Source organism: Parus major, chromosome 15 (genome assembly GCF_001522545.3).
Source record: "Parus major isolate Abel chromosome 15, Parus_major1.1, whole genome shotgun sequence".
NCBI classification, from domain to species: Eukaryota; Metazoa; Chordata; class Aves; order Passeriformes; family Paridae; genus Parus; species Parus major.
The window spans coordinates 2,234,491-2,250,609 of NC_031784.1; the positions used below are offsets into that span (position 1 = coordinate 2,234,491).

Genomic DNA, 16,119 nt, shown 5'->3' on the forward strand with positions numbered 1-16,119 from the left:
AAATTAGATCAGCTCTGTTCTCTGTATCATTTTTTTATAGAAATCCAGTTTTATTGAAATAAGCAGTGTATTAATATAAAAGTGTGGTTAGAGTAATTTTCAGCCTTCAGACTCATTGTCCTCAACAGTTTCTGCTTTGAGCCTTTGGTTGCCTGTTAGTTTCTTCTCAAACTCTTCTTCACTAATTTTTCCCTTTTTTAATCTTTTCAAGAGTCTTGTGTCATTCAGCAACTCTTCCATATCCTCATCTTCAATATCAGAGCCCTGTTGGAAGTTGAAAACAACAAATTAAACACAACACCAAAAGGTTTTCATTCTATACAGTTGATCACAAGAGAAGATTACAAGTCAGAGCTTGACAGGAATATCCAAGCAGGAAATAATATTCAATTCCTACCCAGGCAACTGTAACTCTCAGCTACCCTTGCTGAAAATTGACAAAAGCACCCTCAGGCCACACTTCTGCACCTCTGATAAATACAAATCCTATTACTGACCAGCATCAGTGCTGAGAAGTTGTTTTAGAGTCTGGCTTTAAAAACCTCTACAATTTTTTTAAGTTTTGCTTGTCCAAGTCCTAAAAAGTTATTTTACAGCCATCAGTTCCACCACACTAAAAACCCAGAGCTCTCTGCCCCTGGAAAGACTACAGGAATCACTTGCAGTTTAAGGGAATGGACACAGTTACCTCTTCACGCTTCCTCTTAGCTGTTACTTTCTTTTTCTTCTCCCTCTTGGCTTTCTGCTTTGACCATGCTTTGTTCTTCACAAATTTCTTTTTCCCTTGATTTTCCTCTCTTTCTTTTCTTTGTTCTTCTAATTTCTTTTGTCTCTGCTTTTCTCTGTTTTTATCCTTAAATGAAATGGAGTCTGTATTAACAGTGACTGGAGTAAAGTCTGGGAAACATTTTCCTCTTAGTTCAGGCATCTTTGGCATTTTTAACAATGCAAAACCTCTGGCAAGACTGGCAAAATCCAGATCTGTTGAAATAAAGATTATAAAGTTGGTTTCCTGCTAGATAAAAAGTTAGTTTAACTGAGAAAGAGAAGAAAAGGAAAAAAAGTCAACATTTTTAATGTATTGTTTGCACTCTATACCTTAATACTAGCAACAATACTAAGTCACTTTCATTTGTGCTTTTATCAATTTGGTCAAGCTCCATATTGAAATGTTTTCTCTTGAAACAAGATGCTTGAAAAAACAGGAGTTTTGTCAAAATCTGATGGTATAGGAAGTGAAGGTTGTGGACAACACCAGTGTGCTTTAGTTGTCTGAGAGGAACAGTGAGGGGTAGCAGCCCTGCTGGGAATTACCTTTGATCCGGAAGATCAGATTACATTCGTGTTTGGCATAAGCCTGGACGTAAGACACAAAGGCTTTCATCCCTTTCTCAAACACTGCCCTGTCAGCCAGGGCCATGGACTTCAGCTTGGGAAGAAGATCCAACACATTTGTCTGTGGTTTCATTTCCTGCATGGGACACTGGGAACCAGAAAATAACAAAATCAAAGGAAAAGTTCAAGCAAATGATGTGAAATGCACTGTGAAACTTCAAACATGCACTTCTTGCCCAATTAACCCTCAGTCAGATTTGAGCCCCTTTTTCTTTGGTCCCTCCAAGACATGAGCTGACCATCAGCCCCACACAGCAGAATGCTCACACTGCAGCTCCAGAGAAGCAATAGCTTCATCTCTTGCTTTACCAAGCTCTGGTCTCATTAGGCCTCCAGAGAATTCACACAATTAAACCCACAAATGCAGGAGCAGGCATGGGAGATTGTAGGAGTTACAAGTAAAGAGCAGAGAGGCTGCAGGGTGTGAGCTGCTGGGGCAGGGCCATAGGCCAGCACTGCCCTCCTGCAAATGCTCAGTTTACACCCTCAGGAACAAAAGACCTTTCCTTACTCACTGCATCACACATTCCTCTTACAAACCCAGTGGGTCACACTGGAGCAATCATGTTCCAGCTGCATTTGGTGATTAATAAGCAGCTCTTGTCTTTTGATTCTGCACCTCTGCTAAAACATTACCCACCTGCATGACCCCAAGTTCTACAAATTCTGATTTCCAAGCTCCTGTCAGTAAGTCAGTGCCCTTGCTCTTTCCTGCTTTGGGGTAGAATAAAAGCCAACTCACCTTTTGGTTGATTGAGAGAAAGTTAATGTAGGATTCTTCCATGGGAAGCAAAAAGACCAGTGCACTGCCCACGTTGCCGATCCGTGCCGTGCGACCACAGCGATGCACGAAGGCACTGAAACAACCCAGCAGGAGAGCTCAGTTTGATTTGGAAGCATTGGGCAGCAAAAGGACAAATCTTGTGGGATGGAAAATACTGAACTAAACCAACAGGAATTAGCAAAGTGTAACACAAAAAATGTGTAGCAATCCCATTCAACTGTTAGGCTAAAGCAAGGGGTGCCTGTTTAGGGAATGAAGTTCAAGCAAGTTGTAGGAAGAATTATGACAGCAGAAGCTCAAATCCATGGAAAAGCTCCTTTCCTGTGAGCTTTCAATGTACCATTCCTTGAAGAGCTCTGTCCCTGCTCTCATCTCTGTTCTCCTTCACTCCAGTGTCACCTCTCACTCCTCCTCTGAAATTCTCACACAAAGCCTTACCCCAGAGTCACCTCTGCACACAGATGTGGCAATGACACCTGACACAGACACACCACTAAGTCATTTCAATTCACAGCAGTGGCAACAAAAACTGCACTGTTTCAACCTCCCTTGCTCCTGCATTGTTTTGTGTGTTCTCTCAGATTAACCTCCAGAAGTGATTAAATGTGTTTTATGCAGGTTTTTGTTCCTAACTGATACCTGAACAGGACAATAACAAGACCACACCAAAAGAAAAAGGATCTCAGGATCTGAAGTTGTACCTGGCACTGCTGGGTGGGTCATACTGCAACACCCAGTGCACTTCTGGAATGTCAATGCCACGAGCCATCACATCTGTGCACACCAAAATGCCCCTAGGAAGAAGAAAAAGTGTATTTTCATTAACCTGCTATTTGAGAAGAGCCAGCCTGCTCACAGCTGAGTGTTCTGCACCATCACCAGAGGAACAAAACATTTTCAAACATTTGAGGTTTTTTTAAGAGACAAAATATAAGGTAATTGCAGCTTTCACCAACTAAAATTCTGCATAGCATTATGAAAATTATTGTGCTTTATATTACATTTCTAAGACAAGTCAATTCCCTATTACAAATTCAAATTTTAAACCAGCACTGCATCCACCACACTGAATGTACTATACTAAATGTTTAAATAAAAGACTCAAGACTTGAGTGACATGCTGTTCTTTTCAGCAGCCCCTCTTATAATCTGCTGGTGTTTTTTTTTTCTCATAATATAAAAAGCTAAAGGTCTTATGCAATAAAAAAAAATGACAGTTGATGAGGCAAGAGTTTCTTAACAGCATCCTGCAAAGCTGCCAAAGAACATTTCCCTGTGGGTAGGTTACAGCACTGTGTTGCCATGTTCTTGTTCACACACTAATAATAAGTAATATCCTGAGTTTCCACTCTTGCTAATCAGGAAAAGCTTATTTTTGCTACTAGTTTGTTTAAACATCAGGGCTAATGTGTGATTGTAGCAAGTGACAGTGCAGTGTGCTCACCTCCTGTGCTGCCACATGGATTATCTAAAGTAGGGTGAAGATGCTCCAGTCACATTTTCCCTTTGTTTGTGGTCATATTTTGGGTACCTCAGCACAATTTGTGATATCATCAAAACACTCAGCCTGGAGCATCCTTCACCTGAGCCATCCTTCCACACTAAATAGCACAAGGACACTCAGACAAAACCACCTCCCCCTCACTATTTTGCCTTCTGGCTGGTTTAGCCCATTCCCACCTTCTTACCCCGGGAGCTTCCGAAACTCTGTGAAAATCTTGTTACGTTTGTGCTTCATTTTCCCATGGATGCTCATTATTTTCACCTGTTTAATTAAGGATTCCAGAGCCTTCCCATAGTACTCCACGCAGGCACACGTGCTGTAGTGATAAAAACAGAAATAAAAGCAAAAGGTTATGCTGCATTTTTAATCAGGTTTAGACAGTCAAGCTAGAGTTTCCCAAGCTCTTTCAAAAATATACACTATTAATATTTAAAATATGAACATAATTTTTTATAATTAACATATAATCATCCATAATGTCTTATTTTAAAATGCATAAAATTTATGTTTTGCTTAATAACACAATCCTGACATGAAGAAATGTTTAATCACTTTTTAGGCACCATATTCTAAAAAACAGCTCTCAGAATTAATCACTTTGAAAATAGTTGTGTCCTTGGCAACAAAGGGCACAGTTTTGGAATTTAAGTAATTACACACCAAGCTGTTCTCACAATGAAACACAAACAGAATTACCTGAAAAAGACCAGATGTTTTTCCTGTTTGTGCTGCCGAAGAAAATGCACCAACTGGTTAAATTTTTCATCTGCCTTGCAGATCTAAAAATTGCAAAAGAAAAACGTAAGAAAGTGGACTTTGGCTCCTCTGTTAACGTCATCCTAAGTGGCCAAGACTTAAAAGCTTATTGATAGAAGCAGGAAAAAAGGAGAGGGAACAGGAGGCTCTGTCAGAGCCCAGGCTCACACCATGTAATAGTTCTCCAGGCGTGTGGGGGTTTTCTGGGTGTTGCTGGCTGCCACTCCCTTCTCCTTGACCGAGATGCGGACAGGGTTCCGCAGCCCTGCTCTCACCAGATTCTCCACCTCCTGGGTCTGGGTGGCTGAGAACAGACCTGTCCTTCTCTGCTTGGGCAAAAAGTCCAGAATGGCATTTAAGCTGCAAGTAAACACATGGAAAATGTAACTGTCCCAAGGCTTCCCTCAGCAAGAGGTTTAATCGTTGGAAGTAGGAGTTCACAAGAGAAATAGGCTTTGTTATCACATGTCAAACTTCTATTGAAATAATTAGCTTAACTCTGAGAGGAAGAGAGATCAAAGCTTATTGGTTAAAGTGTTTTAACTCATTCTGGTGTGTAAATAATGATATTTATCAAGCATTAACAGAGATATGCTAACATATCTCAACAATGGAAACTCCATACTCATTGAGGCTCCACATTTCCTGACTCTCCTCCCCCTTAGCAACTGCTCTGTGTAGTTACAGAACAAAGATAAAAGAACAAAAGAGAAAAAAACCTATTTTTTATTTCAATACCTTGCTTCAAAGCCCATATCTAGAAGTCTGTCTGCTTCATCCAACACCAGCACATCCAGAGCCTTCACACAGCTTGCAAGGTCCAGCCCATCTGCTTTTCTCCTGAACAGATCCTCCAGGCGGCCCGGGGTGGCCACGATGATGTTCCCACTGTTGGTGCAAACACACAGCAATTCCCTGACTACAGGGTGACCAATCTGGGAGAACTCCTAATGTTGTTATCACAGCATAGCCCTGCACTCTTCAATAAAACAATTTCATTTTGTCACTTTTAATTGCATCCATATTCCAGTGCCTGTCAGATGCTGTGGGATGGGGGGGAAAATGCCCAGGTGAAAGCACATCCCCTGTGGCAATAAAAGTTTAGAATATAAACAGCCAAGTGTGGAAAGCAACTATCAGCTACAGGAAATGTTTGGTACCTCCATAAAAAAGGCAGTGGCAAATAGGACTCCTTCAAAACTCCATCATCAGTATCAGCACCAAACAATTTCAGGAAATTCATGAGCAGGGAGAAATGAAATATTCAGGCACTTTTCAGATCTGTTCTTAACCCAAAGAGCAGATAAACGGTGCTGATGTCATGTAAGAGCTTCTCCTCACGCTGTTCCTCACTCCAGGAACAGACCCCACAATTGCCCAGCTCACCCCAAAAGATTCTGGCAGCACCATCCCATTCCAGCACCAGCAGGACCACAGATCTGGGCTGAAAACCCTGACAAGGAGAAAACCACAGCTCTGACAAACAACTCACCCATGCTCCTTAAACTTTTCAACATCTTCCATGGGGTTCCTTCCACCAATTAAAAGAATCTGACTAAAACAAAAAAACAGAAAGATCTGAGTCATCTTTTAAGTTTTGCTGGTTCACGAGTGACAGAAGGAACTGTGGTTATGGAAATGATGAAGTTCACCCACCTGAACATGGGGAAGTGTTTTGTGAAATGTGACAGCACCTCATCAATTTGAATGGCCAATTCCCTCGTTGGTGTGATAATTATAGCTCCAACCTGCAGGTGAAAAACAGGAATTTGTGGGGAGGAAAAAGAGAGATTTGGGCAGAATCCTTCCTTTCAAGCTAAGTGAATATGAGACATGATTTTGAGCCTGGTTTCAGATGAAACATTTCCACTGAAATACTAAAAAGTAAATCCAAAAATGTCTATGAAAGACTTTGTATCATAGTGTAAAATATCTCTGCTGAAAGAGCAGCATCTAATAATGACATTTAACAGCAAATGACTGTGAAATTCCCTGCACACAAAAATATATTCAAGGTCAATGGATGCTAAAAAGCATCCAAAAAATCTCACTTGCAGTGTATCAGTGTATTCCAGATTTTGGGACATTTTCCCAACAGCTCAGAACCCTGTTTGGGTCATGTTAAAGAAGAAGCTGTATCCAAGTGCAATGAGAGCATCATTTTATTTCCGAGTTTTACACAGTTTATTGTTACTGTTACAACAAAGAGCTGAGCACACAGTCACTCTGTGTGTAGGCAACTTTCCTTATGTATACTCTTCCTGAAGTTCTCAAATCTTATTGGCACATCATAAAAATACACTCAGTACTGAATATTTTAAACTCACCTGCATTTTCTTTAATTTTTCTTCCCGTCTGAGAAGAATTTCCAGTATGGGAATCACAAACGCCAAGGTTTTCCCACTGCCTGTGACCTGCGAGAGTGGAAAGAACATCAGCCCTCCCTCAGCTCCAGAGACAAGCCTGGAACGAAGCCGGACGAAGGAAAAGCGCTCACCGCTTCTGCAGCCACATCTTTGTTACTCATGAAGAGCGGGATGGTCGCAGACTGAAAAAAGAGAAGCGTCGCGTGAGGAGGTGAAGCGGTGATAAATCTCGCAGAGATGAAACTCCTCCGAGATATCAGAGCTCGCTGTGAGCATCACCGGTGAGGACAGTCTCGGATGCGGCTTCTCTCGCTGCTCCAGGACCCGGTGACTGCTACGACCGCGGGGCTGCGACCGCCACCGGGCCCGGCCCGGCCCAGGCCCTCCTGACACCGCCCGCGCCCTCCCTCCTCAACCCGGCCGCCCCTTCCCGGGATCGCCGCGGGGCCCCGCACCTGCACCGGGGTCATTTGGTGGAAGCGGAGCTCCCGCAGCGCCCGCAGCACGCCCGGGCTCAGCGGCACCGGCAGCGAGCTCCAACTGCCCTCAGTCACCGCCTCCATCTTGGCCCCGCGGTGTCACCGCCCCGCCGCTCCCCCGCCCCGGGGCCGCCGCAGCGGCGCTCCGCGGAAACACACACCGCGGCACCTCCCGTTCCGCCGCACATCAGTTCCGCCACCCCCTGCCGGCCTTCGCTTCCGTGGCAAAAAACAAACTTTGGATTTAGCAAAAAAATTCCTGTTTTCATGCGAGCTGCCTATCGCAGTAAGTACTTCTGCGGGCCTTACAGCAGCGCTGTGCCAGCCGGGTACACAGTAGTTGTAAATTCAGAGTTACCTGATATTTATTGTACCTGCCACCAAAGTGGGACAGACTCTGGATAAATTCCTGATATCCTAAGAAAGCAGGGAATCACAGAATCGTTAGGACTGCGAGAAAACTCTGGAGCCATCCAGTCCGAGCCCCTGCCCAGGCAGGGTCACCTGGAGCAGGTCACACGTCCAGGTGGGTTTGGAATGTCTCCACACAGGGAGAATCCACGACCTCCCTGGGCAGATCCAGTGCTCTTCCACCCTTAATGGAAAGTTCTTCCTCATCTTGATATGGAACTTCTTGTGGTTTTGTTCTATGGCCATTACTAAACAAATAATTTATAAAAAACCATTTGTGTTAATCTGTTCTTCCTTAAGGTATCAAAGAAAAAAAAAATACAAAGTTGGTTTGGTTTTTTTTTTAAAGAATTTGTTTATTTATCGAACCTGGGTCATATTTAGATTCACGAGCAATTTTTAAATGTACATCTTAGAATTCAATTTTCAGTGTTTTACACAAAAATATTGGCACACAACAGTTGCAATAAGGTGTAACAGCCACCTCTCTGAAGAACTGCTGCAAGTGTTTGCCCGAGGTTGAAAAAACTTTACCTGGAACATGAAAACCTGTAACAAATTTTAAATTAATTGTACAAAACTGTTGTGTGTTACTTGTAGAGGCTCCCCCCTGGAAAAGACCCCACCCCACCCCCAAAAATGATTACAACTAATATACATCAGTCACAACATAATCCTGGCTCAGCACCCACATCAGACGCTTCTTAAATTTTTTAAACCAATCATCAGATAACCGAGGAAAGTAACTTTATACAAAAACAAATCTACATGTGCCTGAAAAAAGAAAACACACCAGTATTTAGCATTATGCTAATTCTGATCAGATCATGGCAGAGTTTGCCACTGCACTTAAATACAAGGGCTGCATAGCGTGGATTAAACCCCCAGAATCCGGAACCCTTTGGCCTCAGGAATACAGATTTCCTGAACACTTCTGCCCTGGGCACTGGGCAAACAGTCTTGAGCTTTGGACCTGCAAAAGCCAAAGGGTTCACAAGTGTTTGCCAAGACACTGCACACAATTGGCTTCCAAATAAAACCTTTGAGAGAACTAAAAACCGTGTAAGGAACATTTGGTGATGAACGGAGGAAAAAAAAGCATTTTCATATCAACTACTTAATTAAAAAGAACTTTGGGAAGAAGTTCATTAAGACAGTTGCTGATGACTATCTTTTAAACAGCAACTAGGTCTGAATTTTAACCTTTTCCTTGGCAGTTTCTGTGAGTGGAGAAGGGATTATTTCAATTTCATAACACCTACTGCAGGGTTAAGGATGTAAGAATGCAAACAGTCACGTTAGGGCCTTGTACCGTTTCCCTGGAGAGAACTGCAAGTGCTTATGGAAAGAGGGAAAAAAGTTAGAAAAGACAGAACAGCTTGTTACTAGAGTGAGTTACAGAGTTTGCAGCTTGCCTGGACCTTGCTTAGCACACAGACTGGGCAGATCTCAGTGGGAAAAAATGATGCCAATAAAGTGACAAGATTTCAGCACAGCTTTTGCTACAGAAGATATATAAAAACAATTCTTTTTTTCTTTTTTTTTCTTAACTAGGAAGGAACATAAGCAAATAAGTTTTACAGTTCAGTAAAGAGGGTTCAGAAACTAAATGACTTTTTGTTTTTTTTTTGTGACCAGGATGTTTGGTAGAGAGTGAACTGAAATCCGAGACCACAGAAGGATCTTAGACCACCCTTCTGACTTCAAAAAACCTCTTCAGGTAGTAGATTTGTCCCAGTGTCATGGCAACTAGTACAAGGGCTTCAAAGAATGACCAAAGAACCACTCTGCTGTTTGTGTTGTCATTAACTGTTAGGAAAAAAAAAAAAAAGAAAAAAGTATTAAGTAATGAAGCATTTAAACTGAAAACATTCTGCCCTGAAACTGGAACACTGCACATCAAGCACTGGGTTTGTGTCAGGTCATCACAGGTGTCCCAGGAGGGCCCTGCAGCCTCAGAGATGAGATCTGAGAAGGGATTTTTCTGAACAGTTTGGTTTTAAATCCACTTTGGACATACATTGCAGCAGCTTTCTCTATTCTGCCCACCCTTCTGGCCCCTGAGCTGCCCAACAAAGCCTCTTGCTTTTTCAATCCCAGAGTCAAGCAGGGCACTTCTGATCTCTGAAGGGTCACCATCTTTGGTTCTAAACATTCTGGTTTTTCTTAAATCAGACCATTAGTAACAAATGTCACAAAACTGGAGATATTCATAGCTTCAAATAATTGAGGAGACAGTGCTTTTATATCATGTTGTGTTTTCACATGAAAAATACTTGCCCTTGATTCTCACCCATGAAAGCAACAGTAGTTCTGCTCTATTTCAACAAAACATTTAAAAAAGAGACTTTGGCTCAATTACTAAACCACATCCAATTCAAGGGTGAAGGAACAGTTCAACCAAAGTCTGGGAACCAAATCATGGAATGGTTTGGATTGGAAGGGACCTTAAAACTCATCCAGTCCCACCCTTGGGACATCTTTTTTGGGCACTTCCAGGGATGGGGCAGCCACAGCTTCTCTGGGCACTCTGTGCCAGGGCTGTACCACACTCACAGGGAGGAATTTTCCCCCAGTAGCTGACCTAAACCTCCTCTCTTTCAGTTTAAAACCATCTCCCCCCTGTCCTGTCCCTACATGTTCTTGTACATGGATTAAATAATAACATCACTGGTATCTGCATGAATACACCAAACAACTGTAGAATTTACATCACTTAGACAAATGTTATTTTCTATAACAACCCTCCTTACATGAGAGGAAGCCAATTTAAAGATGACTGCAAGCAAAACCCACATTCTTTATTCTATGGGAAGGCCCTTCAGGATTTAAATTATTATTTTTTGAGTCACTTGGAATAGCTTTCATGGACTCATATTTAAATCATCATTTACAAGTTCACTGGAGGGGGGAGAAGGCATTGATTGGAGTCAGACACCTACTTGCTCTATGTATTCTTTCACGGACTTCCATGTACTCCTGTTCGTGCTTTACAGCTGTCATGGCTACTGCCAACTCGTTAATCATCTCTTCTAGCTTGTTCTGATGAGCTGTAGAATAATTTCAGAAGCATCAGAAAGTCTGTTAATGACTCAAAAAAATTATTTCAATGAATTTATGAACAGTTAAAGGTAATTTCTTGCTGCAGGAGTTCTGACAGTAGCTGAACACTTTCTGTCCTTAAATCCAAGTTCAGTTTCTGTAGCATCACTTTCCCTAACATGTCTCTATGGTATTTAACAAGTGGGAAAACATTTTTCCACATCCAAATAGGAGGAGACACAATTCAGGCTCAGTACAGACCCCACATTTCCAGTGTGCACATACTTTTCCAGGAGAACAGAATGGAAGAATGCACAAGATCAATACCACACACTAACATCTATTTTGCCAATATCATCCAATATATTCCAAGCAGATTATCTTAACATGACAGCTTTTCCTAGTTGTTAAGCTTGCAAAAATAGAATGACTGAGAATTTAGCTCAAGATCATGATGCTGGCAAATCATGAGATCACTTTCTGAAGCAAAAAATCACATCCTGTGATCTTCAAGTTCGGCTGAAACCCAGCATTCAGGGGGCACAATGCCCAGGGGACCTGGCACAGGCTTCACTTGTGGTGTGTTGTGAAAGCAGGAGAGGAGTTAAATACCAAACACATAGCACAAAACCAGCTTGAGACAGTTCAGCAAATGGAAGGCTCAGAGATCTAAGATTTAGTGGTTTGACTGTCAATCACAGGAGCTTTTTAAGACATCCACGCTCAAAGAACTGTCCACTCACAAATTTATAAATTAGGCAAGTCATTTGCAAAGTGTTCTAGCATCAGGTTGAGGAATCATTCCACAGACATGCCCTGGGCAATCAGCTCCCTTTAATGAAAGTCATAAAACCCAACATATTTTCCTTTCAAGGGACATAGGTGACTTGGAAGCTGCCTTACTACAGTTTTATTTGTAAATTAAGTGTTTCAGATCACAATCTGAAGATAGAGCTATTCAAAACACACACCTTGTGGGGAACAGTCAAAAGAGAGGACCAGAGAATTAACACACACACAAACTACAACTAAAATCTACATAGTTGTGCAAACCACACTCACTTTCCTAATACATCAAATCCCTTATTTTCACGGCCAACTGGTCATTGCAGTAAGTGCAGTTTATTAGTAAGAGAAGAAACTACAGTTGCTGGGATAGTCTAAAAACACTCCAAAAATTCACTTCAGAAAATTGTCTCATTGCACTAATATTCTTTACAACAGATATATGCAGACTCAGTAAGATTTAAGTGAGTCTTTAAAAAAAAAATCAAAAGTTAGGAATGTGCTACCTTTTAAGTGACATCAAGCACTCAGTGCCCAAGTTATTTACTCACTAAAACAGAAAACAAGAATTTGTTGCCATTCTAGCTACAGTCAGTGATTTCTAAATAAATTTAACTTGCTATGCAATACATTCATTTTTTTTGCAGCAAATGACACGTTTGAGTTTTTCCCCTGATACATCAGTAATAATTCATAACCTACGAGCAGTTTATTGCTTCCAAAAGCCTTTGATTACTCAACATCTCCTTTAGCAAGAGAAAGCAAACACTGCCAAAAACATCCAGCATTCTTGGATGTTCAATGTTTTAGTTCAATTTCACCTAAACTGATTAAATCTTCTGTCAGCCATAAACAACCACCTGAAGACAAACTGCCATGGCCAGGGCAAGGACCTGATCCCAAGAGCTGCTCAGGGTATAAACCTGCCAATGGGAGCCTGCAGGTGCTCAGCATTGCTCAGAATCAGACCTTTTGGGTAGTTTATTAAAAAGACATTCTCATGCTCCAAACCAATGTTACAGAGAAAAAGCCAAGTTAGCTGTTAGTGAATGAACATGTGCCAGAGACAAGATGCTAAGGAGCTTTCAAAAAGCAGTCCACATACCATCCCAGGTATCTCCACCACCTAGAGGAAAGTGTAAGAGATGAACACAGGTACAGGACAAAAGGCTGCAGATAAAACAGTCATTTACACGGCTATGGGAAAAGTTTCATATTAGAACATTTATCAACTAAGGCATGGAGAAGGCTACACACTGCTGAGCCTACTAGGAATCAGAGGATGGCACTGATGAAGGGCTAAAGGATGGAAGCATTAGTGTCTGCAGATGGCCAAGGGATTCTCTGGTGATTTTGCCTCAAACTGTGTAACCAGCTCTAAAAACATCCACTTTAGCTGTGCAAAGGAACAGCTAATTACACCTGAAGGAACGGGAATCCTGAGAGCCCTACACAAGTTCACAAGTCATGCAAGCAGGGAAAAGCTCCTGAGCTGGAGCTGATTTCCTTCCAGGACTCTTCCTCACCTTCTGTCTCCATGTCTTGCCCCTTGGGAGCTTCCCCGATATCGATAGTGAACATCACTATCTTGGGAGTCATGGTGGACATCCTGTTGCTAAAGCAAAACTTGTAAGTTCCATCCATGTGGGCAGCAAAGGTGTATTTTCCACTGGACTCTCGATCGCCTTTATAAATCCCTTTATTATCGGGCCCCGTGATCTGCGTGGGGAAAAGAGAGGATCACACGTTTTTTATTTCAAACACAGAGGTTTCAAATGCACCATCACAGCACTGCCAGCACGCTCTGCAGCCAGCCAGTCACAGGCACCAGCACCATCTGTAATCTGGCTGCTTTGGCACACTTCAATCTTTCCCTCCCACAGCTCACTGGAGCAGCTCTCTGCACAGAAATCTTTCAAAAAAAACCCCACAAACTTCTTGGTAAAGAAAGTCATACAAAAGCCTGTCTCCCTGGCCTCTTGTGGTTGAGATAAGCAGTCAAGAAAAACACAAACCCTGGCTGTTTGTCAAATTAACAGCTGCAGGGGAAACCTTATCTCTGATGTCTGAAAGAAAACAAAAAGGAAAAAAAAGACATTCTCCAATCGACTTTAGACACACAGTCGGGCATTGTTGCAGTTACCATTTCAAATGGGCTGCAGACCTGAGTTCTGAGCTCTCAGGGTCACTGTGATCCTAAATTCCCACCGCAGCACGCCAAACTGCTGCTGAGCTTCCACCAGGGCCACGTGAAGGGAATCTCAGCTTCCAGAGCCTGTCCTGTATCATTTTCAACTGTTACAGGACTCTCACGTCTGTGATACCCCAATCAAAAAACGCTCTGCTCCGTAACAGGATGAAGGAAATTCGTACTCAGTATTCTCCTGATTTGATTCCTCTTTGGAGATAAGTATTGGCTCAAAACCTTCCCGATGCAACCACCGGATTAAACATTTGGATTCAATGGGAAGCACGCTGCTCCTCAACCGGCAGCAGCTGATTGCAGAGAGCAACGCCGGTCATTCCTCCCGCCAAATAATTCACGGTGACGAGGCTGCACCGAGCGGAACGAGGCTGAAAATCCCGAGGGAAGGGAGGGCAGATGGAGCAGCACAGCCTCGTGCAGCAGTGCCAGGGGGACATCCGCACAAGCACCCGGGCCTGCCCGAGGCCGCCCACGCCGGGCCGTGATTGCTCCCGCCGCACGGAGCCCCGGCAGCGCGGCGGGTCCGCCCCGAGCCCCGGCGGGCGGCTCCGGCCCCGCTCCGGCCCGTCCCGAACCCCCTCGGGCGGGCCTGATCCCGCTCCTGCCGGCGCCGCCGCTCGCTCCCGAGGGGCCCCACACACAGCGGGGCCGCAGCGCGCGGGGCCCGGCCCCGGGACGGCCCCGCTCCCCAAGGTCGGCCCGCGCCGCCGCCGCACCTCCACGTCGATGTCCAGGAAGCCGCCCTCGGCCACCTCGAAGATGAGCCCCATCTTGGTGCCGGACGGCACGCGCTCCAGGAAGCACTCCTCGGCGTGCGCGTCGATGCTGACGAAGTAGGCGGCTGCCGGGGCCGCCAGCGCGGCCACCAGCGCCAGCACCGCCCGCACCGGCGACATGGCGGAGCGACCGGCGGCGGCACCGAGCGGCGCTTCCGGCCCGCGCCGCGCCCCTTCCGGCGCACGGGGCCGCCGCTCATTGGCCACCGCCGCCCCGCTGCCACGTACGGGCTGCGCTACGGCGGCTGCCGGGAAACAAAAAGTAGCGGGACCGCCAAAGCGCCGCGGCAGCGCCCGCGCTGCGCGGGAGGCGAGACCCAGGGGCGGGAGCAGCCAATGAGCGGTGAGAAAAGGCGGGGCGGTGGCGGCGAGAGCCAATCGGAGTGAGGCGCGGGGAGCGGCGGTGGGAGCGGGGATGAGAGGGCGTTGCCCGGCAACGGGGCGGGGCGAGCGCGGGAGGCGGGAAACGGCGGCTGAGGGGCTGAGGGGATGGGGGGCGGCGGCCCCTGAGGGAATGAGGGCAGGCGGGAGGGCGGCAAGGTGTTTGTCAACACGGCTGTCACCGCGGCCGAGGCTGCTGCTAAAACCGGGAAACCAGAACTTGCTGCAGCTAGGGAGAGGTTTGGGGAGTAGCCATCGTTTAAGGCGTTAATAGGAAAGCCCAGCTTGCGGGCTATTCACACTTAAGGAAACACGTGGCACGTCCATGTTCCTGCTTCACCCAAAAGTAACTGTTTAAAAACATATTCCTTGCATGACCATGCTAAAGCGCTAATTTCCAATTAAACCTTCCAAAGAGAAATACAGACGTTCATGCTTGAGCACAAGGCAGCCTGTTCCTTGACTACTGTTTTAGTGATGTGGGGAAGAGTTAAAGCCTAACACACAGCCTGGCTTTCCAGTGGAATATTTACGCGCTGGTTTTGCCAATAAGTGCTGGTTATTGTCCTCCTGGTGACACCCAGATGCGTTTATCTTGCCAAATGGCAGAGTTACACGGGTACATTGTGCTCTCTCCCTCCAGGTGTGAGCCAGCAGAGCTGCTGTGTCAGTGCAGGCACAGGGTGAGGACAAGTGTGGACAAAATTCTGCAAGACAAGCTGAGCCTGAGGAGATGCAGGTCACATATGTGGCTGGATAAGAGACTTTTCCTGCCAAGTCGTTTTCTATCAGTTTGGATCAGGATAACATCGACTCTACTGCTTCCCATACCACAAATTGTGCTGTTTTTTCACCTTTCTCAGCTGTAGTTTTAGTCTTTCCACACATGTTCCGTGCAGTGCTATATTTTCCCTCTACCCTCACTTCAACAGAACAATGGGAACTCACGTAATACCAAATTCTTGTGGCAAAACCTCTTTTTCTCATCTCTAACTTAGGCAAAACTATGATTTCACAGCATAGCTGCTCCCCTGAGGTACTGCAGAGTGTTCTGCAAACGTTCTGCTTGGGCTGCCTCTCCTTGTGTGCTCATAAGCACCTTTGCCAGGAAAGGATTACTACACCATTATTCATCCTCCTCCTCTCCCTGGAACTTTGTGCAATATCCTGTCATGTTCAGCTTTTGGAATAAGTTTCATGAACGATATATAGATATATTTTCACTGGGTTATT

The 16,119-nt window shown here is 44.6% G+C and overlaps 2 protein-coding genes across 3 annotated transcripts; both read right to left on the reverse strand.

Moving 5' to 3' along the window:
• Window positions 1-26: 26 nt before the first annotated feature.
• Window positions 27-7,383, reverse strand: DDX55 (DEAD-box helicase 55). The gene is made up of 14 exons (XM_015644323.1): window positions 7,261-7,383; window positions 6,937-6,987; window positions 6,767-6,853; window positions 6,096-6,187; window positions 5,932-5,994; window positions 5,178-5,327; window positions 4,610-4,799; window positions 4,380-4,462; window positions 3,868-3,999; window positions 2,881-2,973; window positions 2,138-2,252; window positions 1,315-1,483; window positions 689-981; window positions 27-264 (listed from the first exon to the last, which is right to left on the reverse strand). The coding sequence occupies exons 1-14, from the start codon at window positions 7,366-7,368 to the stop codon at window positions 100-102; spliced, it is 1,791 nt and encodes a 596-aa protein (XP_015499809.1). The 5' UTR covers window positions 7,369-7,383; the 3' UTR covers window positions 27-99.
• Window positions 7,384-8,030: 647 nt separating this feature from the next.
• Window positions 8,031-14,673, reverse strand: TMED2 (transmembrane p24 trafficking protein 2). 2 transcript variants are annotated; one of them, XM_019008350.2, is made up of 5 exons: window positions 14,446-14,663; window positions 13,050-13,242; window positions 12,629-12,649; window positions 10,638-10,745; window positions 8,031-9,504 (listed from the first exon to the last, which is right to left on the reverse strand). In XM_019008350.2, the coding sequence occupies exons 1-5, from the start codon at window positions 14,623-14,625 to the stop codon at window positions 9,380-9,382; spliced, it is 627 nt and encodes a 208-aa protein (XP_018863895.1). In that variant the 5' UTR covers window positions 14,626-14,663; the 3' UTR covers window positions 8,031-9,379. The 2 variants fall into 2 exon arrangements, with proteins under 2 accessions (XP_018863895.1, XP_015499372.1); XM_015643886.2 differs by lacking the exon at window positions 12,629-12,649 and having other exon boundaries at window positions 9,199-9,504; window positions 14,446-14,673.
• Between the last annotated feature and the right edge of the window lie 1,446 nt (window positions 14,674-16,119).

What these genes read in the sequence shown, in the direction of transcription:
- DDX55 (XM_015644323.1), bottom strand. Translation starts at nt 7,368, where the DNA reads ATGGAGGCGGTGACTGAGGGCAGTTGGAGCTCGCTGCCGGTGCCGCTG. An exon ending in AAACATCTGGTCTTTTTCAG is followed by an intron (nt 4,000 to 4,379) that starts GTAATTCTGTTT and finishes TTATCACTACAG; the next exon opens with CACGTGTGCCTGCGTGGAGT. An exon ending in GAGTTTCGGAAGCTCCCGGG is followed by an intron (nt 2,974 to 3,867) that starts GTAAGAAGGTGG and finishes TCTTCTTCCTAG; the next exon opens with GGGCATTTTGGTGTGCACAG.
- TMED2 (XM_019008350.2), bottom strand. Translation starts at nt 14,625, where the DNA reads ATGTCGCCGGTGCGGGCGGTGCTGGCGCTGGTGGCCGCGCTGGCGGCC. An exon ending in TCCTGGACATCGACGTGGAG is followed by an intron (nt 13,243 to 14,445) that starts GTGCGGCGGCGG and finishes TTCCCCACGCAG; the next exon opens with ATCACGGGGCCCGATAATAA. An exon ending in TGAAAGAATACATAGAGCAA is followed by an intron (nt 9,505 to 10,637) that starts GTAGGTGTCTGA and finishes TTTTCCTAACAG; the next exon opens with TTAATGACAACACAAACAGC.